Genomic DNA, 22,490 nt, shown 5'->3' with positions numbered 1-22,490 from the left:
GCATCAAAACACAGTGCCGTGTCCAAACCATAAACTCATATATATACACATACACACACTGTAATACAGCAACACAATAAACACTTATATACTGTAAACATGGTATGACGTATATGGCATGACCACAGTAAATTTACATACATTAAATTAATCAATACTTTATTGTGAATAATAATTACTACAATACATAAAATAGTTGCAATTTATCACAAATTAATCACAGCGAGGATGAAGTATGTAGAAATAAAACTCAAGGATATTTAAAAAATTATATATAAATGTTTCCTTTACTAACTCATTAACTCTGTGTACATGTGAGATAACAACAAGCAGACTACTTGGTACATGTGGGAATACAGCAGTCTACTAATGTGGGTAATGTAGGAACAAACAGTCATTACTAATGTGACGCGGTAAGCATGATGGGATAACAGCGTGCATCATACTAACTGTGGGTACATGTAGGATAACAGCAGTCATACTAACTGTGGGTACATGTAGGATAACAGCAGTCATACTATGTGGTACATTAACGCAGTTGTGGGTCATAGATACAAGCAGACATACTAACTGTGGGTACACATAGGATAAGCTTTAAATTTAGAAAATGTGGAATTTTTGTACCTGAGATAGAGGCTAGTAATTTCAAGGCCTGGGTTGGATCGTCTCTTTAACACCTGAGGGTTGTGAGTACACAAGACCCTTCAAGTTCCTCTTCCTGTGGATTGCAACAATTTCAGTCTAGACTTTAATCGTGGGCCATTTTCATGACCCACTAACCACGTGACACGGAGTATTCTCCTTCTGTTCCCGATATACACACTTCACAGTGAGGTCACACTTGTATTTCATAAAATGGTGAGGGTGAGGGTGAGGGTATTATTTACCGACGTGTGAGGAACTGGTGCGTTGTACTAGACAGCTCCCTACTACGCCTTTAAGGCCCTCATTAATTACTGGTGTTGATGACTACTTGCAGCAGCACCGCCTGTACCAGCAGCTGGTCGCACGCTCAGACGCCAAGCCGCACGTGCTGTGGGTTGCCCAATCAGCGCTGGAGCGTGCGTGCGTCACGCGGTGTGCCCAGTGTGTGGTGGTCAGCGGTCAGTCGGGGGCCGGCAAGACGGAGACCATCAAACACGCCGTGTGTCACTGGACTCGCGCTGTGCACAGCCTGCATGCGTGTCTGGACATCCGAATAAACCAGGTGTGTGTCTGCTTCCACCTCACACGTCCTCACCAGCCCTCACATCCACATCTTACTTACCTTTACCTGCCTGACGTCCTCACCTGCCTTCACCCACATTTACTTACTTTACTGGCTCCGTCCTCACCCTCATCCACATCTTACTTACTTTCTGCTGACGTATCCTCACACAGCCCTCACATCCACATCTTACTTACCTTTACCTGCCTGACGTCATCACCAGCCTCACTCACATCTTTGCTTACTTTACCCTGTACAATAGTATCACGCCCCACATCCACTCTTCTACCTTTTATTCATTATCATCGCCATACGAATGACACGTGCATAAACCCTAAACACGATGCTGTGTACAGAGCACATCGCCAGTGTCAAGGAAACACAACCACACACACACAGAGCTAGGCGCTCACACCAAGCTGTCTTCTAGCGCCACAAGGGGAGACAACACGGTGACTACTACAAGTTCAGAGTTACCTCTCTTAGTGTAAACACACACGTGCATGACAGAGCGACACAGCACCCGTGACACTGACAGAGTGTAAACAGCACACCCTGAATGACAGAATGAAACAGCACACCGTGACGGATGTAAACGACACCGTGACATGACAGAGATGTAAGCAACAACTACTACACTGTAAAGCAGATGTAAACGCACACACCGTGTAACAACTGACACCTGTGACAGCACACAAGATGTAAACAGACACACTGTGATGTAACTGCACAAGAGATGAATGGACAGATTAAATAAGACCTGTGAAGACATGACTGAGAGTAAGACCGACACCAGAGATTGTATGTACATGCAGATGTTGTGGACACTGTACAGCACAACAGGCAACACTGATGAACACCTGTGGACGGAGATGTAAAACACTGTGACCTGACAGAGTGCAAACACACTTTGTGACACTGACACGACATGTAACAGCACAACACCTGTAACATGAACATGACAGATAAACAGCACCACAGCAACACTGTACCATGACAGAGACTGTAACATCACACACTAACACCTGTACAGATGTACAGACACCTGACTGACAGAAATGTAAACAGCAATGTCACATGACAATATGTAACCACACGTCATGCCAGAGTTGTAACACGAAACCGTGACTGACAGGTGTAAACAGCACACACTGGACACTGACAGAGATGTAAAGCACAACTGTAATGCAATTAAAACAACAAGCAGTGACACTGACAGAATCTGTAAACAGACACACACCTGACAGATTAAACACAACACGACACTGACAGAGATAAAAGCAACACCTGAACTGAAAGATGTAACCACAACACTGTGACACTGCAACTAGTGAAGCTGAAGTAACGCACACACGTGCACTGACAGAGATTAAACAGCACACGTGACCTGACAGAGATGTAAAAGCACACTGGACCTGATGTACACAGCACACACCGTGACCTCGAACGACAGAATGTAACAGCACACACGTGACCTTGACAGAGATGTAAACAGCACACACCGTGACACTGACAGAGATGTGACATAAACAGCACCCTGTAACATGACAGATTAGAACAGCACACACTGTGACACTGACAGAGATGTAAACAGCACACACTGTGACACTGACAGAGATGTAAACACACACACTGTACTGACAGAAGAATGTAAACAGCAGCAAAATGTGACACGACAGAAGTGACACACGTGACAGAGATGTAAACACAGCACACCTGTAACACTGACGATGTAACAGCACACAGTGACACCTGCCACAGATTATACGCCACCTTGTGGGAATGAACAGTTAAACACACTGTAACACTGACAGAGATTAAAGACCACGTGACACTGACAGAGATGTAAACACACACACCGTGACACTGACAGAGATGTAAACACACACACCGTGACACTGACACAGATGTAAACAGCAACACTGTGACACCTGAAGAGATTTTGTAAAACACACACTGTACCGGTGCAAGATGTAAACAGCCACACCGTGTAATGACAGAGACTGTAAACAGCACACACCGTGACACTGACAGAGATGTAGCCAGCAAACTGTGGTGACATGAATAGATGAGTAAACAGCACACACTGTGACACTGACAGAGATGTAAACAGCACACACTGTGACACTGACAGATGTAAACACACCTGAACACTGACAGAGATGTACAGCACACACGTGACTGACGAGATGTAAACACAACACACCGTGAGACCATGAAGAATGTAACAGCACACTGTAACACTGACAGATGTAACCATAAACGTGACACTGACAGGATTAAACAGCAACACTTGACACTGAAGAATTTGTACACAACACACTGTGACACTGACAGAGATGTAAACAGCACACACTGTAACACTGACAGATGTAAACACACACACGGTCGACATGAAGAGATGTAACAGACAACCGTACACTGACAGAGATGTAAATACACACACGTATCACTGACAAGATGTAAACAGCAAACACTGTACCACAGAGATGTAAACAAAACCGTGACACGACAGAGATTGTATACGACACATCTGTACACTGACAGATTAAACACCACGTCATCAAGATTAAAAGACACACGTAAGATGACGATGAAACAGCAACACCTGTAAACGATTGTCAGGAGATGTAAAGCACAACACTGTGACACACAGAGATGTAAACACACACAACGTACATGACAAGATTAACACACACCCTGACGACAGATCTAAACAGACAACCTAAACACAATGTAAAGCACACTACTGTGACACTGACAGAATGAAACAACACACACTGTGAACCTGAAAGGTAACAGTCACACATGTAACACTGACAGATGACACACACACTGAACACTGACAAGAGTAAAAGCACAACACGGACACTGAGAGACTTAAACACACACCCCGTGACACTGACAGAGATGGATAAACCGCACAACACCGATGACTACGACAGAGATGAATAACAGATAATACGTAACACAACAGATTTAAACAGCAACACTTGTAACTGACTGTAAACAGCAACACCGTTTGACACTGACAAGATGTAAAGAGCACACACTGTAACATGACAATGTACAAGCACACACCGTGAACTGTGTAACAGACAACTGTAAACACTGACAGATTAACAGCAAACTGTACACTGACCAGAGATGTAATTAAACAGCACACGACTTGTAACTGGGAGATGTAACAGCATTGTCTAATAATAGCCACACTGTAACATCTGATGCATTAAACAGACAACACGTGACACTGACATACAGAGATGTAAAGAGCATCAATTGTAACACTGACCAGAGTGTAAACAGCACACACGTGTCAGTTCATGAGATTTAAACAGCACACACGGAACTGACAGAGATGTAAAACAACATCCGGTGAACTGACACAGATGTAAACGCACACACTGTGACACTTCAGAGATGATCAGAATAAACACATGTGACACTGACAGAATGTAAAGCACACTTGTGAACTGACAGATGTAACAAGAACACTGTACATGACAAGATGTAAACAGCACACCTGTGACACTGCACAGATGGGCAAACGCACGAACACTGTGCAACTGAAGACTGTAAAAACACACAGCCGGACACTTGACAGAGGCTGTAAGAAGCGCATACTGACAGACTACCACGATTGATCAACACATCTAGTTTGGTACAGGGTGAAATCTAACACTTACATATAGTCATTAAGTCTCACTACATGAAATCACTGACCGAGTGAGCACACTGCGTGTGACATTGTACCTCTGTTATTTGTGTAGTATTAAGGTCATAAGTGTTGTTGTTAAGTGAATTGCTATTCAGGTCTGTTACTCCTCCAAGTTATTGCTGAAGTCGTCTGACACTCATTTGTCTCATCGAGGTATTCACACAATTGTCAGCGTCTTTATTCTGTGACATTACTTTTGTCAACGTCTCTACTGTCGTCATCAGCGTTGTTAACATTTTGTTGGTGCTTGTCATTTGTGCTCAGTGTGATGTAAGGCATGTTCATGTCACTCATTGTGACCTTATGTGTTATGCAATCTCTTTGTTCCTAATTTTCAGAAGACACACCTTGCTCGAAGCCTTTGGGAACGCAAAAACGGTTATGAACGACAACTCCAGCCGATTTGGCAAGTTGCTGGAACTAAGGCTGACGTGGGACGGCAAGCTGGCGGGCGGTGAGTGCGCTGTTGGACCTTTGTGTTGATTTTCCAGTCACTCTATTTAGAGCAAACGCTGCAATAATTGAGTGTCAACATATCATGTGACTGTTCTTGCTCTGTTTCAATGCTCGAGTATGACGTCTGCCATTACCAAGCTTGCCAAGTGCAAGCAGCAGCACATCTCCTGCAGGGACTGTCGGACTGAACAGACCATCTGTGGAGACTGCAGGGATGGACTATAAAGACTGAAGACTAAAGAGACTGAGACTGCTGTCAGGCTGTTTAAGACTAAGTACGGTAAAGTCACGGGTTACATTCCCCCACCACCATCTCGTTCTCAGGTATCCGATTACAAAGGTCAACTCCGTTGTCCTCAGTTGTTAATCCCATCCCATCATCTATCATCCATCGTGTGAAGCTTCTCTTTTCTCGTCTCAGTTGTCTGTTGTACACCTTCATTGCCCCCAACCCAAACTCTTCAGTCTCAATCTTTATTGAAGATACCTGCTTATCGCTGACCCTTGACCCGACTGTTACCGACCACTTTCTACCTCTTTCAGCGACCATGACGGACTATCTTCTGGAAACGTCACGGGTGGTACGTCACGGTCCAGGCGAGCGCAACTTCCACATCTTCTACTACCTGCTGGCGGGCCTGACGCGGGACGAGCTCAGGAATTACCACCTGACGGACCCCGAGGACTACAGGTGACAATCTCCAACCTACACACAACCTTATTGCACGCACACCTGGTAATCCCTATAAGCTGCCATTGTTGTCACGTGACACTGCTGGGTAGCTTAGGATGACAGTCAATATTATCAAAGCAGCTCACCTCGCCGTGCAAAGTCCCGCCTGTGACGTCACGACCCCCCCGACTAGGCCGCGTGCCACTCAACGGGCAACAGACGTCGTTAGTCTTGCACTGACACGACACAACAACCTCATAACAACCTCGCACAACAACTACATAACAACCTCGCACAACAACCTCATAACAACCTCGCACAACAACCTCATAACAACCTCGCACAACAACTACATAACAACCTCGCACAACAACGACATAACAACCTCGCACAACAACCTCATAACAACCTCATACAACAACGACAACTTGCGATGATAGTCGGGGTGGGGTAGGAGGGGTGGCGACTGTCACTGCACCCAGCAGGCCGCTCCGTTCAACGGACTCGAGGAGGTAAGGGGGTGGGGCAGGAAAGGGAACTCTTCATCCTTGTCCCCGCAGCAGTGCAGGGTTATCGCCCCACTTTTATTTCCTAAGCATGCAGTTGCCTCCCCTGACGGTCATCGGAAGGTGAGAGGACAGTCCGTGTTTGCTCACACCAGCCAAGAGGAGGCGGAGGAGCAGGCCGAAATAGAAGAGGTTGGATATGTTGACTGACCCCCTGACCCCCTACCCCGCTGTTGCCTGGCTGTGTTGGTACACACCGAGTCCGGCCCCGCATCCCGCATACTTGCCATCCGCTTATTAATTCTGCAAGCACATGCCAGCGTCTGTTTTCTGGTGCGAGACCGCCAGACTTCGTTCCGCCACGTGAATTCCTCTTGAGGTGTCAAAACAGCCTCACGGTGCACGCGCGCAGGCTTCCTGTGGCCCCATTGGCTGTCCGGCTCACGTGTTCATTCCCGGCATCGTCAGCCAGGGGAGGCTATCAGATGTTCCAGCCCTTTGATCACGGGCATGAGGGGCTGAGGAAGACTTGGCGAGTTTACACTTGGGTGGACAAGATGAGTCACGTAACGAAGGCTGTAGTAGTCCTCCTGTGAGTGTGTGTGTGTGTGAGTGTGTGTGCGTGTGTGCGTGTGCGTGCGTGTGTGTGTGAAAACATGGCAATGAAAAAAAGAGACCCTGCACGTATTGCCCAATCATGAAGTGAGTGCAGTGACGTAGCCTCGTGCCAGTGACATGCCCGCCAGTGTAGAACTACAGTGAGTGACGCTGGCACTTGTCTACCTCCTCGCTAAGTCGTCTAAACTTTAAAGCTAAACGCGGAATTCACGCACACCAACTCACTAGCAGATGGCCCTCCTGCTACCTGCACGCAAACCGACATTCTCGCACTCAAGCAGGTTACTGTTCAAGCACGTCACTCAGTGTCCGAAAGCGGTTGGCCTTAGGTTGACAGTTGTCTCAGTTGTCTCCCGTCTGTGTGTCAGGGTGCTGCGACAGGCGGACCACCAACCTGTCTTTGCCAGCGCCAGTGACCTGGAGACCTGCCGTCTGCTGTACCACAAGCACGTCAACATCATGCGCGTCGTGGGCTTCACAGACTGGGTGAGCTAGCGCCCTCTGGTTACGTGCACCCCGTGACGTAGTGTTGCGTCACCATAGAGCTTAGTGGTTAGAGTCCCATAAAGCGATATGTCACCATATAGTAGTCTCCCATAGAGAGGTAGGTCACCATATAGAGCTTGGTGTAGTGTCACATAGAGCGGTAAGTCACCATATAGAGAGTGTGACGTCTGTGGATAGCTACCAATGGAAAGTACATGGAGGATGTTTCCGCCCATAGTTACGCCCCCTTTCGTTGAGTAGCTTGTAACTTGAGCTCATTTGTACTCAGCTCTGTGTGTACTCACCTTAGTGACACCCCGTGGCACAGTGGTAGACAGGTGGGCGGTGTTAGACATTCACGATGTAGACAGATCTGTAGGCTACCGTAGGCTGGGTGGAAGTGGTTCATCACATTGATGGCGGAGGCCAGCCCTCTTTACCTCCCCTAGTAAATCAGGGAACATTCCAGGGCCGGCGGCAGTAGTTGTTGTATGAGGTGGTTGGTGGAGGTCTCGCCACAGGCTCACACAAACCTTGAGCCAGCGACCAGTGTAGTCACGAGAAGTTGTGACTAGACCACGCTGCCTGCCAGGCTAGACTGTAAGGTCTTGACTAGCCTGTCTACACTTGAGTCACACCCGCCTAGGGGTTAGTTCCCTTGACTAGCCTGTCTACACTTGAGTCACACCCGCCTAGGGGGTTAGTTCCCTTGACTAGCCTGTCTACACTTGAGTCACACATGTCGAGATGTGTGTCCAGCTAGTCAGATAGCTTACGGCCTTGAGTTTCTGATGTACTTGTAATAAACCTACTGATACACTAGTATCTGGCTTACATCTGCCTTTGGTTTTCGTCTACTGTCACGTGTGTGTCATGTCCCAGAAGCTGTATGTGATATTGACCTTGCTGTCACTTGTGTGACATGTTACAGGAGATATCGATGACCTTTACCTTGCTATCAGCCATTCTACACGTGTCCAACATGGCGTTCTGGCAGGAACAAGATGGCGAAAGGGCACAGATCAAAGACAGCAGTACCCTGATTAAAGGTCTGTGTAGACAGTACCCTGACTAAAGGTCTGTGTAGACCTGACTACAGGTCTATAGACACCGTACCGTTTGAAGAGAGCCGCTAGAGTGTGTCAAGCAGTTCCTCACCCTGTAATGAAGGTGTAGAAGCCCTAGGGAGTTCTCTCCGAGTCAGGGTTTCAAAGACAAGGGCAACAGTTCCCTAAGCTGATTTTTGTTTGGTTACGTATGTGTTTACTTTGTTTACAAGCGATGTTTACAGCATATGACTTGATCCTAAAAATAAAAATATGCGTCATACACAAGAGGCGAGTCTAGTTCCACATCAGACCCTCCCTCAACCTACAGAACGTCACATACACAAACAGTTGAGAGATGACCTGTCTAGGTGTCTAGGTGTCTACGTAGCATGACACTGTGACGTAGTCAGCGCCACACTACCCAGGTCTTGTATTGCAGCCTGTTGTATTGCTGTGTGTTACAGTATGCAGCCTGTTGTATTGCTGTGTTACAGTATGCAATGTGTTGTATTGCTGTGTGTTACAGTATGCAGCCTGTTGTATTGCTGTGTGTTACAGTATGCATGTATGTGTTGTATTGCTGTGTGTTACAGTATGCAGCCTGTTGCAAGTGGACAAGGATCAGCTGCAGGAGGCTCTCACGTGCATCGTGTCCTACCCTCGAGGTTGGTAGCCATGTTTTTCACGCACGCACTCACTTCTAAGACTGAGTTGCCGTCTGAACATAAGTGTGGCATTGTAACCCCCGCTAACCCTTTGACCTTTGATTAAGGATCCCTTGCTACGAGGTGAGAAAGGACCTTTGATCCCAGTCCTAGCCCACGATCTAGTCCATGGGAATAGCACTGGCGCACGGAGGGAGGGCCGCCCCCTAACTGCAAGCTTGTTGACCCCAAACAAGGAGAGACATGCTTCAAATAGTCGAGACACTTGTGTCGGCGGGTGAGCCTGCAACAAAGACACTTAGCTGACCACGTCTGGCGCTGCACACAGCAGGACACAGCAGGACACACAGCAGGACACACAAGGACACAAGACAAGCCTTTGCTCACAACAATGGCGGCTGAGGCGCGCGGTCATCAAGAATGCCGGCCACTCATGGAGGTCCTTGTGCTCAGATTTTATGGCGGATACATCCGGCATTAGCCATCCTCCGTGCTAATCTGAGTGCAAGCTGGAAACAGTGGTACACACACACACACACTAACCTACACACACACACACACACACACTAACCTACACACACATGCGCACACTAACCTACACACACGCGCACACTAACCTACACACACACACACTAACCTACACACACACACACACACTAACCTACACACACACACACACACACTAACCTACACACACATGCGCACACTAACCTACACACACGCGCACACTAACCTACACACACACACACACACTAACCTACACACACACTCACTAACCTACACACACACACACACTAACCCACACACATATTAACGGCTCACGACATGGCGGCTGTCCACCACGTTCTGTCACGTAGTCTCACCCAACACAAATGTTTAGGACACGTTGAGGCGGAAGTGTTGTTGCTAGACTTCTGTGAGTAACAGACACCATGAGATGTACGGCGGGTAGTGACGTCAGTGGACTACTCACACCATCAAGTCAACACTTGCCATCACCTGTAAAGCCAGGTGTGTGCCTGGTGCTTCAGAGATTATAGCTATGTCATAGCATCTAGAAGAGTGTATAGCTTTAGCATAGCAACTAGTGAGTGTATAGCTATAGCATAGCATCTAGCAGAATTTATAGCTATATAATAGCAACTAGTGAGTGTATAGCTATAGCACAGCATCTAGCGAGTTTATAGCTATATAATAGCAACTAGTGAGTGTATAGCTATAGCACAGAATCTAGTTACATACCTGCACCATGAGTCTAGCGTGACAGCTCAATCATAGCATCTAGTGTAGTCAGTGACTAGTGTAGTATCATAAGTCTCTAGTATAGTATTGTCAATGACTAGTGCATTTGTATTGTCGTCAGTGTATTATACCTAGTGTAGTATCATCAGTGACTAGTATACTATTCTCAATGACTAGTGCATTTGTATTATCATCAGTGATTAGCTAGTGTATTATCATCAGTGACTAGTGCAGTAGCATCAGTGACTAGTATACTATTCTCAATGACTAGTGCATTTGTATTATCGTCAGTGACTATACCTCGTGTAGTCTCGTCGCTGGAGCTGTCATGAGTTGTCGCTAGGTGTCACCCTGCCTGTAGGGGACGGCACCCTGCCATTAAAAGCTATGGAGACATGAAGTCACCTTGTCAGGAAGGTGTCACTACCACAGGTAGCTCTAATCGTGTTTAGTTATCTCTAGTCATACCCAGGGTGCATGGCGGTCAATTTCGCACAGACGTTTCAAAGTTTCTGTAATGCGTACATGAATTTTGCGAAACTTTTTTTGTCTTTGTTTGTAAAAAATCCTGGAAGACACAATTGCGAGGTTTTTGTCGATAACACAGTGTGACGACGACTTAGCTGAGACCTTGAGGATCAAATGTGCTGCGGAATGTCGGGCCAGCTGATGCCAGCTGTAGCCAGCTGTAGGCTTCAAAGCTTTTGTTTGCCGCAGGGTTTGGCGGTCCGGCCGCTCGCCAGTTGGCCATTCTGCTGCCTGTCTGTGGGCGAGTCAGGTCGTACTGACCCGGGGTCAGTTTCCGGTACACGAGGTCAAGAGTAGTGTAGCTCTTGGACTGTCTGCATTACAGGCCACTACACGCTACTGTCTGCATTACACGCTACTGTCGGCATTACAGGCCACTGTCTGCATCACAGACCACTGTCGGCATTACAGGCCACTGTTGGCATTACAGGCCACTACACCCTACTGTCTTCATTACAGGCCACTCAACACACGCTGACTGACAACACAGACACACTAACTACTCAACACACACTGACACAACACAGACACACTAACTACTCAACACACACTGACAACACAGACACACTAACTACTCAACACACACTGACTGACAACACAGACACACTAACTACTCAACACACACTGACACAGACACACTAACTACTCAACCACACTGACTGACAACACTAACTACTCAATCTTCACCGCGCACCCACCAAGACAAAGTCAAGATGGCTGAATGTGGTTGCTGTCGCTTGCTTCCTATTAGCTCCCTTTGTGGCCCACTGACCCCTCACCTGCCGCCGCTAATAAACCTGAAGTTTGAGGTCAACCACTCATCAGCCGGACTCCGTCAGTTGAACTCTTGACAAGCTACACAATGTGTGACATAATGTAGAGGGCAGTAGTCGTGCAGTGTATCTATTGTACACGTGTGGTAGACATGTAAACAACTGTTGAACTTGACGCTGCTAATGAAATCCATGTCTACACACTAATTAGTTAACTACTGAAGTACAATTAACAAAGGTGAGAAAGTGGGTCACACGGCTGACCCAGATATCGTGGCTGACAAAGTGTGAGCACGTGACTGCACGTGCTGGTGCCCATGGTTTGGATGGTTCGTGATACAGTTTGCATGAACACTGAGCACGTGCATGTGTGAACGACTGGCATGCGTGGTGGTGGGCACTGACGTCAGCAGCCGGTGTGTCGCCAGGTGAGCGCACCATCAAGAACAAGACGGTGGAGCAGGTGGCTGACAGCAGGGACGCTGTGGCCAAAGAACTCTACGCCCGGCTCTTCGGGTGGATCGTACGCCAGGTGAACTTGAGACTCAAACCCGACAAACTTCACGGGTATGTGAGCGAGTAGTTATTCCTGTCGCCAGACAGCGTCTTTGTACCTCCATCATGTGACTTACTCAAAACTGAACGGCTGACATATTGCTTACAAATAATTCGCTCAATTCATTCATCGCCACCCAACTGTTTGAAATGTATGACGTCAGAGTCTGTCTTGTAGACTGTAGTACATGTCATGCGTATGTAGAGGATGTGTGAACAGTGCACATCACAGTTAGGTGCGGGCTGTGTGTAAGCACACGTATGTGTGTGTGAGTGTGTGTTCGCACGTGCATAACACGTTGCCCTCCCCTCCTGTTGTTGGCAGTGATGGTGGCGGCGCCACTATCGGCGTGCTGGACATGCCGGGCTTCGAGAACGTGCGCGTCAACAGCTTCGAGCAGCTGTGCATCAACGTGGCCAACGAGCAGCTGCAGCAGTTCTTCATGCAGCACATCTTCGTGCACGAGCGGCGCGCGTGTGAACAGGACGGTGTGAAATGGCAGCACGTGCAACACCAGGACAACCAGGACATCGTCACTCTCTTCCTGCAGGTGACTGACCGCCACGTCCCTAGGTCACTCCCCTCACGTCTCTAGGTCACACGTCCCTAGGTCACTCCTCTCACGTCCCTAGGTCACTCCTCTCACGTCTCTAGGTCACACGTCTCTAGGTCACACGTCCCTAGGTCACTCCTCTCACGTCTCACTTTACAAAAATGGCTGAAATTAGGAACGCAAAAGAAACGTGAGCATTCTGTATTTGTGTGTCTGTCTATACAGCAACACGCCTGTGTGTCTGTCTACACTAAGTAGCTACAAGCCTGTGTGTCTGTCTACACAGCAACACGCCTGTGTGTCTGTCTACACTAAGTAGCTACACCCCTGTTTGTCTGTCTACACAGCAACATGTTTGTGTGTCTGTCTACACTAAGTAGCCACACCCCTGTGTGTCTGTCTACACAGCAACATGTTTGTGTGTCTGTCTACACTAAGTAGCTACACGCCTGTGTGTCTGTCTACACTAAGTAGCTACACGCCTGTGTGTCTGTCTACACAGCAACATGTTTGTGTGTCTGTCTACACTAAGTAGCTACACGCCTGTGTGTCTGTCTACACAGCAACATGTTTGTGTGTCTGTCTACACTAAGTAGCTACACGCCTGTGTGTCTGTCTACACTAAGTAGCTACACCCCTGTTTGTCTGTCTACACAGCAACATGTTTGTGTGTCTGTCTACACTAAGTAGCCACACCCCTGTGTGTCTGTCTACACAGCAACATGTTTGTGTGTCTGTCTACACTAAGTAGCTACACGCCTGTGTGTCTGTCTACACTAAGTAGCTACACGCCTGTGTGTCTGTCTACACAGCAACATGTTTGTGTGTCTGTCTACACTAAGTAGCTACACGCCTGTGTGTCTGTCTACACTAAGTAGCTACACGCCTGTGTGTCTGTCTACACAGCAACATGTTTGTGTGTCTGTCTACACTAAGTAGCCACACCCCTGTGTGTCTGTCTACACAGCAACATGTTTGTGTGTCTGTCTACACTAAGTAGCCACACCCCTGTGTGTCTGTCTACACTAAGTAGCCACAAGCCTGTGTGTCTGTCTACACTAAGTAGCTACAAGCCTGTGTGTCTGTCTACACAGCAACATGTTTGTGTGTCTGTCTACAGAGGCCTGTGGGCGTGTTGGCGCTGATAGACGAAGAGAGCAAGTTTCCGCAGGCTACAGACGCTACACTGGTAGACAAGATGGCGAGGAACCACAAGCACTCCGGCCTGCTGACCAAGTCGCCGCTAGGGGGCGCGGCCTTCTGCGTGCTGCACTACGCCGGTGCTGTGGGTACATTTTGTCTACATCTTGACTTCCGGGTGCGCGCGCTGTCTTGTAAGAGATCAGAGTTTCTCTTGTAAAACAACAAATATTGACAGCACAATGCTTCCTCACTTGTCAATATCCACCATAAGCAATCAGTCACAAATAAGAATGTCAACACAGCGGCCATGTCTACAGTGACAACATCAACAGCCAAGTGCATGAGATTTATTTCAAACGATAACAATTCTCAAAAAACAAACAACACAGAAACGCTGTGGGTCAATACAAAGGTCAATCACTAGTTCATCACGTGACACGTGTTCAGACACCGCCGCCATGTTTTTATACACAGGTGTGTTTGTGTGTCAAGCTCTGACGTCACACAGGTAAAATCATTCAAGCGTATGTCACGTGTCCGCCTCACTGAAGGCCGGCAGACATTTTGTAAGCTGTTTGTACTTATTTCACGAATGTAGGGCTACTGTGGTGTATGTAGTGGACACCTGTCGCCATTGCATGTAGGTGTGTGCAGCACGTGACAAGTGACACGTGACAGGAGCTCTATGCCGGACAGGTTACCGGAGGTGTATGAGGATGCTTTGCTGCTGTGTGTGTCGACTTGCAGGTTGGCACGCACACGACAAGGGGCTGACGTGTGGGTCTGTGGGCAGAGACGGAGGTGTGGGCAGGGTGTAGGGGCTGGGTGGGAAAGGTGGTAGCAAGGTGTATGAGTTGTATGTTGTATGTAATGTTGTATGAGTTGTATGTTGTATGTAATGTTGTATGAGTTGTATGAGTTGTATGTAATGTTGTATGAGTTGTATGAGTTGTATGTTGTATGTAATGTTGTATGAGTTGTATGAGTTGTATGTTGTATGTAATGTTGTATGAGTTGTATGAGTTGTATGTAATGTTGTATGAGTTGTATGAGTTGTATGTTGTATGTAATGTTGTATGAGTTGTATGTTGTATGTAATGTTGTATGAGTTGTATGTTGTATGTAATGTTGTATGAGTTGTATGAGTTGTATGTTGTATGTAATGTTGTATGAGTTGTATGTTGTATGTAATGTTGTATGAGTTGTATGTTGTATGTAATGTTGTATGAGTTGTATGAGTTGTATGAGTTGTATGTTGTATGTTGTATGAGTTGTATGTTGTATGTAATGTTGTATGAGTTGTATGTTGTATGTAATGTTGTATGAGTTGTATGTTGTATGTAATGTTGTATGAGTTGTATGTTGTATGTAATGTTGTATGAGTTGTATGAGTTGTATGTAATGTTGTATGAGTTGTATGTTGTATGTAATGTTGTATGAGTTGTATGAGTTGTATGTTGTATGTAATGTTGTATGAGTTGTATGTTGTATGTAATGCTGTATGAGTTGTATGTTGTATGTAATGTTGTATGAGTTGTATGTTGTATGTAATGTTGTATGAGTTGTATGAGTTGTATGTTGTATGTAATGTTGTATGAGTTGTATGCAAGGTGTACGAGTTATCATCTACACGAGATGAGAGATCTAGGAGTGGGCAAGTTGGACAGTCTGTACGTGGGCAAGATGGTGGTTCACCATGTGCTTGTGCCGCCAGGTGGAGTACCAGGCCGCCGGGTTCCTGGAGAAGAACCGACACAGCCTGAGCACCGCACTGGCCGACTGCTTGAGGAGCAGCTGTCACACCCTCGTCTCTGACCTCTTCAAGGCCAAAATGTCAAGGACAGGCACAATCTCCAGGTTAGCCAAGACGCACTTCGCACCCAGGGTAGCTTTCTTGGGTAGTAGCTCTCTTTTCCCTTATCGTTATTTATTTGTGTTACACACACGCACGCACCCACACAGACTGACGCACACAGTGACACGCGTGCGATGGCGGAAGCTGACAGGTTGTGGATCGTCTGCTGCTGACCTACAACCTTAACGACCTTCACCTGTCTTGTCGGTGTGCAGCTCATTCGCCACGAGACCGAGGCACGACAAGCGGCGTAAGAGTGCATCAAGTGAGGCGCACACAGACGACAACAGGTGAGACACGTACAGGAGGTAACAGGTCAGATATTTGGTGATGGCTAGAGAGTAATGAGAGGTAATGAGAAGTAATGAGAAGCCTTCACCGGTGATGAGAGGCGCAGGACAGGTGAGAATGTGTAAGATGCTCGTGTCCGAGCCGACAGCAGAGATTCCCTGCTGATACCTGGCGTCTTGTTCACTAGTGACAGCGACATTAGTCAGGTGAGGTGAGGCGAGTGAGGCGAGGCGAGGTGAGGTGAGGCGAGGCGAGGTGAGGCGAGGCGAGGTGAGGTGAGGCGAGGTGAGGTGAGGTGAGGTGAGGTGAGGCGAGGCGAGGTGAGGTGAGGTGAGGTGAGGCGAGGTGAGGTGAGGTGAGGTGAGGTGAGGCGAGGTGAGGTGAGGTGAGGTGAGGTGAGGTGAGGTGAGGCGAGGTGAGGTGAGGCGAGGTGAGGTGAGGTCGCACAGCCACTAATCAACACTAGACTACGTTCCCCAGCACTAGACTGATGGTGGTCACAGCAAACCCAGCTGCTGATGTTGTTGCCGGCGCCGAGCAAAGTCCGCCACTAGTCAGACGCTGTGAGCGACACCAATGGAGGCTATCAGTTGTCTCCCTTACCTCAGGGTATTTATTCGGACAAACCGGCAAAAAAGTGAAGGAAAGGTACACGTCATTAGGGCTAGTCAGGGGCGAGCGTGAAACCTATCACCAGTCGTCTACATACACCCGCAGCAGCAACATCTCATTAGAAGTAGCCCCGGGGTAGATTCAACAAGCTGTCCACGGGTTGCCTGGCTTCATTTGGAGGAGAAAACATTGAAAGTGTGAAGTGTCTTGAGTCACTGGCACTGGAGGCTCATCTTGTCAGCAGCTTAACGCTCCGCTCTGAGAACAGGGTGGCTTCCTCTCCTTCTCTCATTCGATAATGTACTGAGCGTCTGATTGACCGATGAGTTTGTCTGTAAACATGACGAGGTCCACTAATTACCTGCTTTGAAAGCCGCTTATACCAATCTAGGGTATGTTTGTACATTGTCACACCCGTGCACACTGTGTGCGTGCGTGTGCGTGTGCGTGTGCGTGTGCGTGTGCGTGTGCGTGTGCGTGCAAGAATGGCGCAGGTGAGGTTGCATGGTAGTCTCATCACTTCACGCGTTGTTGCAGGTGTGAACGGTGGACGAGAGACAGACACCACAGCTCGGCATCACAGTACTTCAAGGTCAGTTAATCAGTTCCATTCGCTCAGGTAATTGGTAATTGGTAATGAGCAGAGTCAGACCGCTGTGCTGTACGACGTTGTTATGATGGCAGAGGCAGTGGCCAGTTGTTGTGACGGTCAGAGATGTGGCAGTGGTGTTGCTGGTGGAGACAAGGTGCAGGGACACATCACAAGCACACGCCGCGGCGTATTGACACAACGCTCGTCTTTGATTCGCTCACCAGGAGCATTGTGGGACACTTGCCACTGATCCCAAACAAACATGGACGAAGGCAGGCAGGTCGTGCTCAACATGTCCGGAGATCCCGGTCATATTCGGTCTTCTCCCTGCCGTGTCGCATGCAGTAATCCTGTCGCAAAAGGTTGAAGGTCAGGGGGTTAGAGGGGATATCGGTCTAGCAGTTAGCTAAAGTAGGCACAGAGACAGGAGACAGAGACAGGCTACAGCAGTTAGCTAAAGTAGGCACAGAGACAGGAGACAGAGACACGCTACAGCAGTTAGCTAAAGTAGGCACAGAGACAGGAGACAGAGACAGGCTACAGCAGTTAGCTAAAGTAGACACAGAGACAGGAGACAGAGACATGCTACAGCAGTTAGCTAAAGTAGACACAGAGACAGGAGACAGAGACATGCTACAGCAGTTAGCTAAAGTAGACACAGAGACAGGAGACAGAGACATGCTACAGCAGTTAGCTAAAGTAGGCACAGAGACAGGAGACAGAGACAGGCTACAGCAGTTAGCTAAAGTAGGCACAGAGACAGGAGACAGAGACATGCTACAGCAGTTAGCTAAAGTAGACACAGAGACAGGAGACAGAGACATGCTACAGCAGTTAGCTAAAGTAGGCACAGAGACAGGAGACAGAGACACGCTACAGCAGTTAGCTAAAGTAGGCACAGAGACAGGAGACAGAGACACGATACAGCAGTTAGCTAAAGTAGGCGCAGAGACAGGAGACAGAGACATGCTACAGCAGTTAGCTAAAGTAGGCACAGAGACAGGAGACAGAGACAGGCTACAGCAGTTAGCTAAAGTAGGCACAGAGACAGGAGACAGAGACATGCTACAGCAGTTAGCTAAAGTAGGCACAGAGACAGGAGACAGAGACATGCTACAGCAGTTAGCTAAAGTAGGCACAGAGACAGGAGACAGAGACACGCTACAGCAGTTAGCTAAAGTAGACACAGAGACAGGAGACAGAGACATGCTACAGCAGTTAGCTAAAGTAGACACAGAGACAGGAGACAGAGACATGCTACAGCAGTTAGCTAAAGTAGGCACAGAGACAGGAGACAGAGACATGCTACAGCAGTTAGCTAACGTAGGCACAGAGACAGGAGACATGCTACAGCAGTTAGCTAAAGTAGGCACAGAGACAGAGACAGAGACACGCTACAGCAGTTAGCTAAAGTAGACACAGAGACAGGAGACAGAGACATGCTACAGCAGTTAGCTAAAGTAGACACAGAGACAGGAGACAGAGACATGCTACAGCAGTTAGCTAAAGTAGACACAGAGACAGGAGACAGAGACAGGCTACAGCAGTTAGATAAAGTAGGCATAGAGACAGGAGACAGAGACAGGCTACAGCAGTATGCCCAAGTAGAGACAGAGACACATCAACATGATGCGAGAGTAAGTTAAAGTAGAGACAGAGACAGGAGTAGGAAGACGGCCATAATGCGTCCTCCTCCCTCCGGAGTGTTCACTTCTTTGTAGACGTTGAGCTGACGTCATACTGTTACCCTATGTGTAGTGCTAACACTGACGTCATACTGTTACCCTATGTGTAGTGCTAACACTGACGTCATACTGTTACCCTATGTGTAGTGGAAACACTGACGTCATACTGTTACCCTATGTGTAGCGGTAACACGCACACCATATTGTTCTCGCAGTTGTAGTGACGTAGTGACGTAGTGACGTACCCACACATCCTAGTTGTGACGTCAGGGTTCATGGCGGTGTAAAGGAAGTAGACTCGTCAGTTTTTGTTGTGTTTATAATTTATGTTAGAGTTTGATGGGAAAGTGCTGTTGCCATGGTATCCGTGTGTAGGTCTGTTTGTGAGTTATTACTCATCTTTGTTATCTCCACAATACTCAACATCAAAATAATTTTCTTTTTTCTCAAATGTTGGAGCTGAGCCTGGTGTTGTTGTTTGTAACATGTCCACGTAAAAGAAGTAAGCAATGGACTATTACTGTCTGCTGATCAACACCTCACAGATGTTGCTGAGCCTGTCACTGACTCACTGACTCACTGACTCACTGACTCACTCAGACAGCTGTTAGCAGCCACTAGCTGCCTCCCTTCTCACCTCAAGTAGCTGTCAAAGACTACTGCAGACATGCGTAGCTCACTTTTAAATCTTGTTGTAAGATGAATTGGCATAAACAAATAATTCGTTCCTGGCCAGATGGCTGACCTGCTGCAGGCTGCTCCTCCCGAGGAATGTTTACCTACAACAGGTTTACCTGACGACGGTTGACCTGCTACAGCATCAGTTGCTGGATGCCCAGAGTCAGGATTAAAAACAAAGACAGCGATGTCTGTCACAACTGTAAGGCCCTGGATGTCCTCGTGACATTTGTAGACATGATGTCAGACATGAGTGTAGCCGGCTAGACGTCCTTGACCTTATGTCCTACATCACCTGGTGACCCTGGAGTCCTTGTTGAGGACGTCTCTGTCCTTCTGTGACCTCGTGCTGATGGCAATGTCCGCCTCGTGCCCTCCTCTCCCTGCAGGTAGCGACCTCGGAGTGTGGCAGACATGCTGGTGCACACCAACACCCAGCAACACGTCACGCACCGTGCACCGGAGTCACGAGGTGGCTATTCCTGTCGTTGCTGTCACGACCAATGGCATGCACCAAGCCTGGGCTCTGTGAACAATGGCTGACAAGGGTTGGTCCACTCGGGAGGACAGGCTCGCCAACCTCTCCAACACACACACCCAACACGCGCCTGGACATGCGGCCGCTCGGCGCTCACCAGGGGGCGCCAGGCAGGAAATATTTCTCAACAAATCGTCAGGGCGGGTAACTCCATGGGGGACAAGGTACCCCTGCATCACGCTGGGCGCTAGATGGCGCTGTTTGCTCTCTGTACTCAGGTGGCCCCGGGAGGAGAAGAGCTGTATGCACCGCGTAGGGAGGGTTAATCACACAGCTGACCAGTGGCTTCCCGGCGTACCTCGCGAGCCATCCACACGGGTGGGGTGGGGTGTCGTGCCCGTCCCTCTATCCAACCCCCCAACACACACTCTCGTCTCCTCCCGCTTGTCTCTTGTATCAACTGTTCCAAAATAGGCGAAGGCGGAGAAATGCTGCTTGATTAGGTGTCGCTCCGCCAGGTGTCTGCCTAAGGTAAAGATTCCGTCAGGGCGCGTGCACCGCCCAGCATCTCGTGTCATCAACATCTACAGACGACACCGACAACCAGCTGACGACGACACACATTCATGTACATACTTTATCTAGGCATGTAGATCAAGTATATCTGTTGACATCAACATCTACTTGACCCTGGTGACGACAAACACGAATCTCACACATATTGTATTTACACCTTTATTTACACCTGTATGTCAAATATCTCACCCCCAAAGATTAGAGCCCGGAGAACAAATGCAGTTCATATATAATGTGTAAAAAGTAATTTTAATATTATGTTGTAAATGAAACAATGGAAGTAGTTTCAACTTTATTCTGAGTGTCATGCGCTGATGGAGGACTCGGGTACACAGTCGCTGTGTTGGTGGCGGCGGTGGAGAAAGGTGTTGGTAGACGTGTCTACACCAGCTACCTACCCCACCACTTTCTGAGGTGCAGAAACTTGTAGAGCGGGATTCAAGCTGCAGAAAAGATGTTTTAGCAATCCAGTCGCTGTAACCACTCACTCCACCCTCTAGAAAAGCTTGGTGGGTGGATGGGTCTGTTTAAGGGGAGACAAGAGAAGACGTGCGTTGGTGTACAGAGTTAGAGGCTGCACATCAGGGAGGCACAGCGCAGGTTACATCTGTGGACAGTTGACAGTGAAAGGAGTGGGGTGCTTGAGAAGTGTACCCAGGGTGAGGTAACAGGACGTAAGTGCACCCGCGCTGTGCGAGAGCGAGACAAGGGGCGGCCACTCTACAGCCGGCAGGTCGACAGCAACTGGCTACCACCTCCATAGCCGCCTCGCTACACCAGGCTACATACCTGCTACGTCTCACCTGCGACTGGCTGAATTGTACGAGTACATGTTACCTGTCAACACCTGTAATCACAGTCACAGTCACGCCAGAGGAGGCTTCTCGCCCTGACACATCTACAGCCAGGCTCACTTCTTGCCAGTCATTGTGTCGACATTGTGTTGGTCAGTGCGGACCTTTGTGAGGTCAGCCCACGTGTGAAGTCCGAGAGACTGACAACACATCATCCAGTTGTTTCTGGAATCTTCAGGACGTCTTTCAACTTTCTTGGGCCACTGCGTACTGTGCTGGACAGAAACCTTCAAGAATGGGTAAGAATGTTATTTCCGGGCCCAGAGCTACCCCCGAGTTATCACAGTGTCCGTGCTTTTAAATCCCGGGAACAAATATTTCTCATTCCCGTCTTACTTGACCTCCTTGTGGGGACTACAGTGCCACAGCTGCCTGTCCTCACCCTGTAAGCCATAGAATGCAACAGGACAGTGGTTTAGCTGAGACGCCATCAGTACAGACGGCAGACAGACAGACGGCAGACAGACAGACAGACAGACAGACAGACAGACAGACAGACAGACAGACAGACAGACAGACAGACAGACAGACGGCAGACAGACAGACGGCAGTCCACCTCTACATGTCCGTGGTGAGACGACATGACATGAACATCGGGTGGCAGTCGGGTCATCACTGATGACAATGACATTTTCACTGACATATGTTGTTCACCAACAGACTGTCAGAAGTGAAATTATTGTGAAAGCTTTGGAT

General features: G+C 48.1%; 2 protein-coding genes across 2 annotated transcripts in view; both read left to right on the top strand.

Annotated features, from left to right (window-relative positions):
* Window positions 1-2,204, top strand: part of LOC112553610 (unconventional myosin-Ie-like) — a 30,618-nt gene extending 28,414 nt beyond the window's left edge. Inside the window, exons 4-5 of the mRNA XM_025220951.1 lie at window positions 980-1,207; window positions 2,145-2,204. Coding sequence (XP_025076736.1) covers window positions 980-1,207; window positions 2,145-2,204 — 288 coding nt within the window. The remainder of the gene's footprint in view (window positions 1-979; window positions 1,208-2,144) is intronic.
* A 3,062-nt stretch (window positions 2,205-5,266) lies between these two features.
* The window catches only part of LOC112554551 (chitin synthase chs-2-like), a 60,405-nt gene continuing 43,181 nt past the window's right edge, over window positions 5,267-22,490 (top strand). The window contains 11 exon segments of the mRNA XM_025222360.1: window positions 5,267-5,379; window positions 5,925-6,072; window positions 7,547-7,664; window positions 8,596-8,713; window positions 9,307-9,378; window positions 12,350-12,488; window positions 12,802-13,027; window positions 14,151-14,315; window positions 15,888-16,030; window positions 16,244-16,318; window positions 17,469-17,523. Coding sequence (XP_025078145.1) covers window positions 5,307-5,379; window positions 5,925-6,072; window positions 7,547-7,664; window positions 8,596-8,713; window positions 9,307-9,378; window positions 12,350-12,488; window positions 12,802-13,027; window positions 14,151-14,315; window positions 15,888-16,030; window positions 16,244-16,318; window positions 17,469-17,523 — 1,332 coding nt within the window. The 5' untranslated portion in view covers window positions 5,267-5,306.

The sequence above is a fragment of the Pomacea canaliculata genome, linkage group LG13 (genome assembly GCF_003073045.1).
Source record: "Pomacea canaliculata isolate SZHN2017 linkage group LG13, ASM307304v1, whole genome shotgun sequence".
Classification (NCBI taxonomy): Eukaryota; Metazoa; Mollusca; class Gastropoda; order Architaenioglossa; family Ampullariidae; genus Pomacea; species Pomacea canaliculata.
The sequence above is the reverse complement of the archived record's forward strand: the minus strand, read 5'-3'. Positions and strand labels throughout refer to the sequence as shown.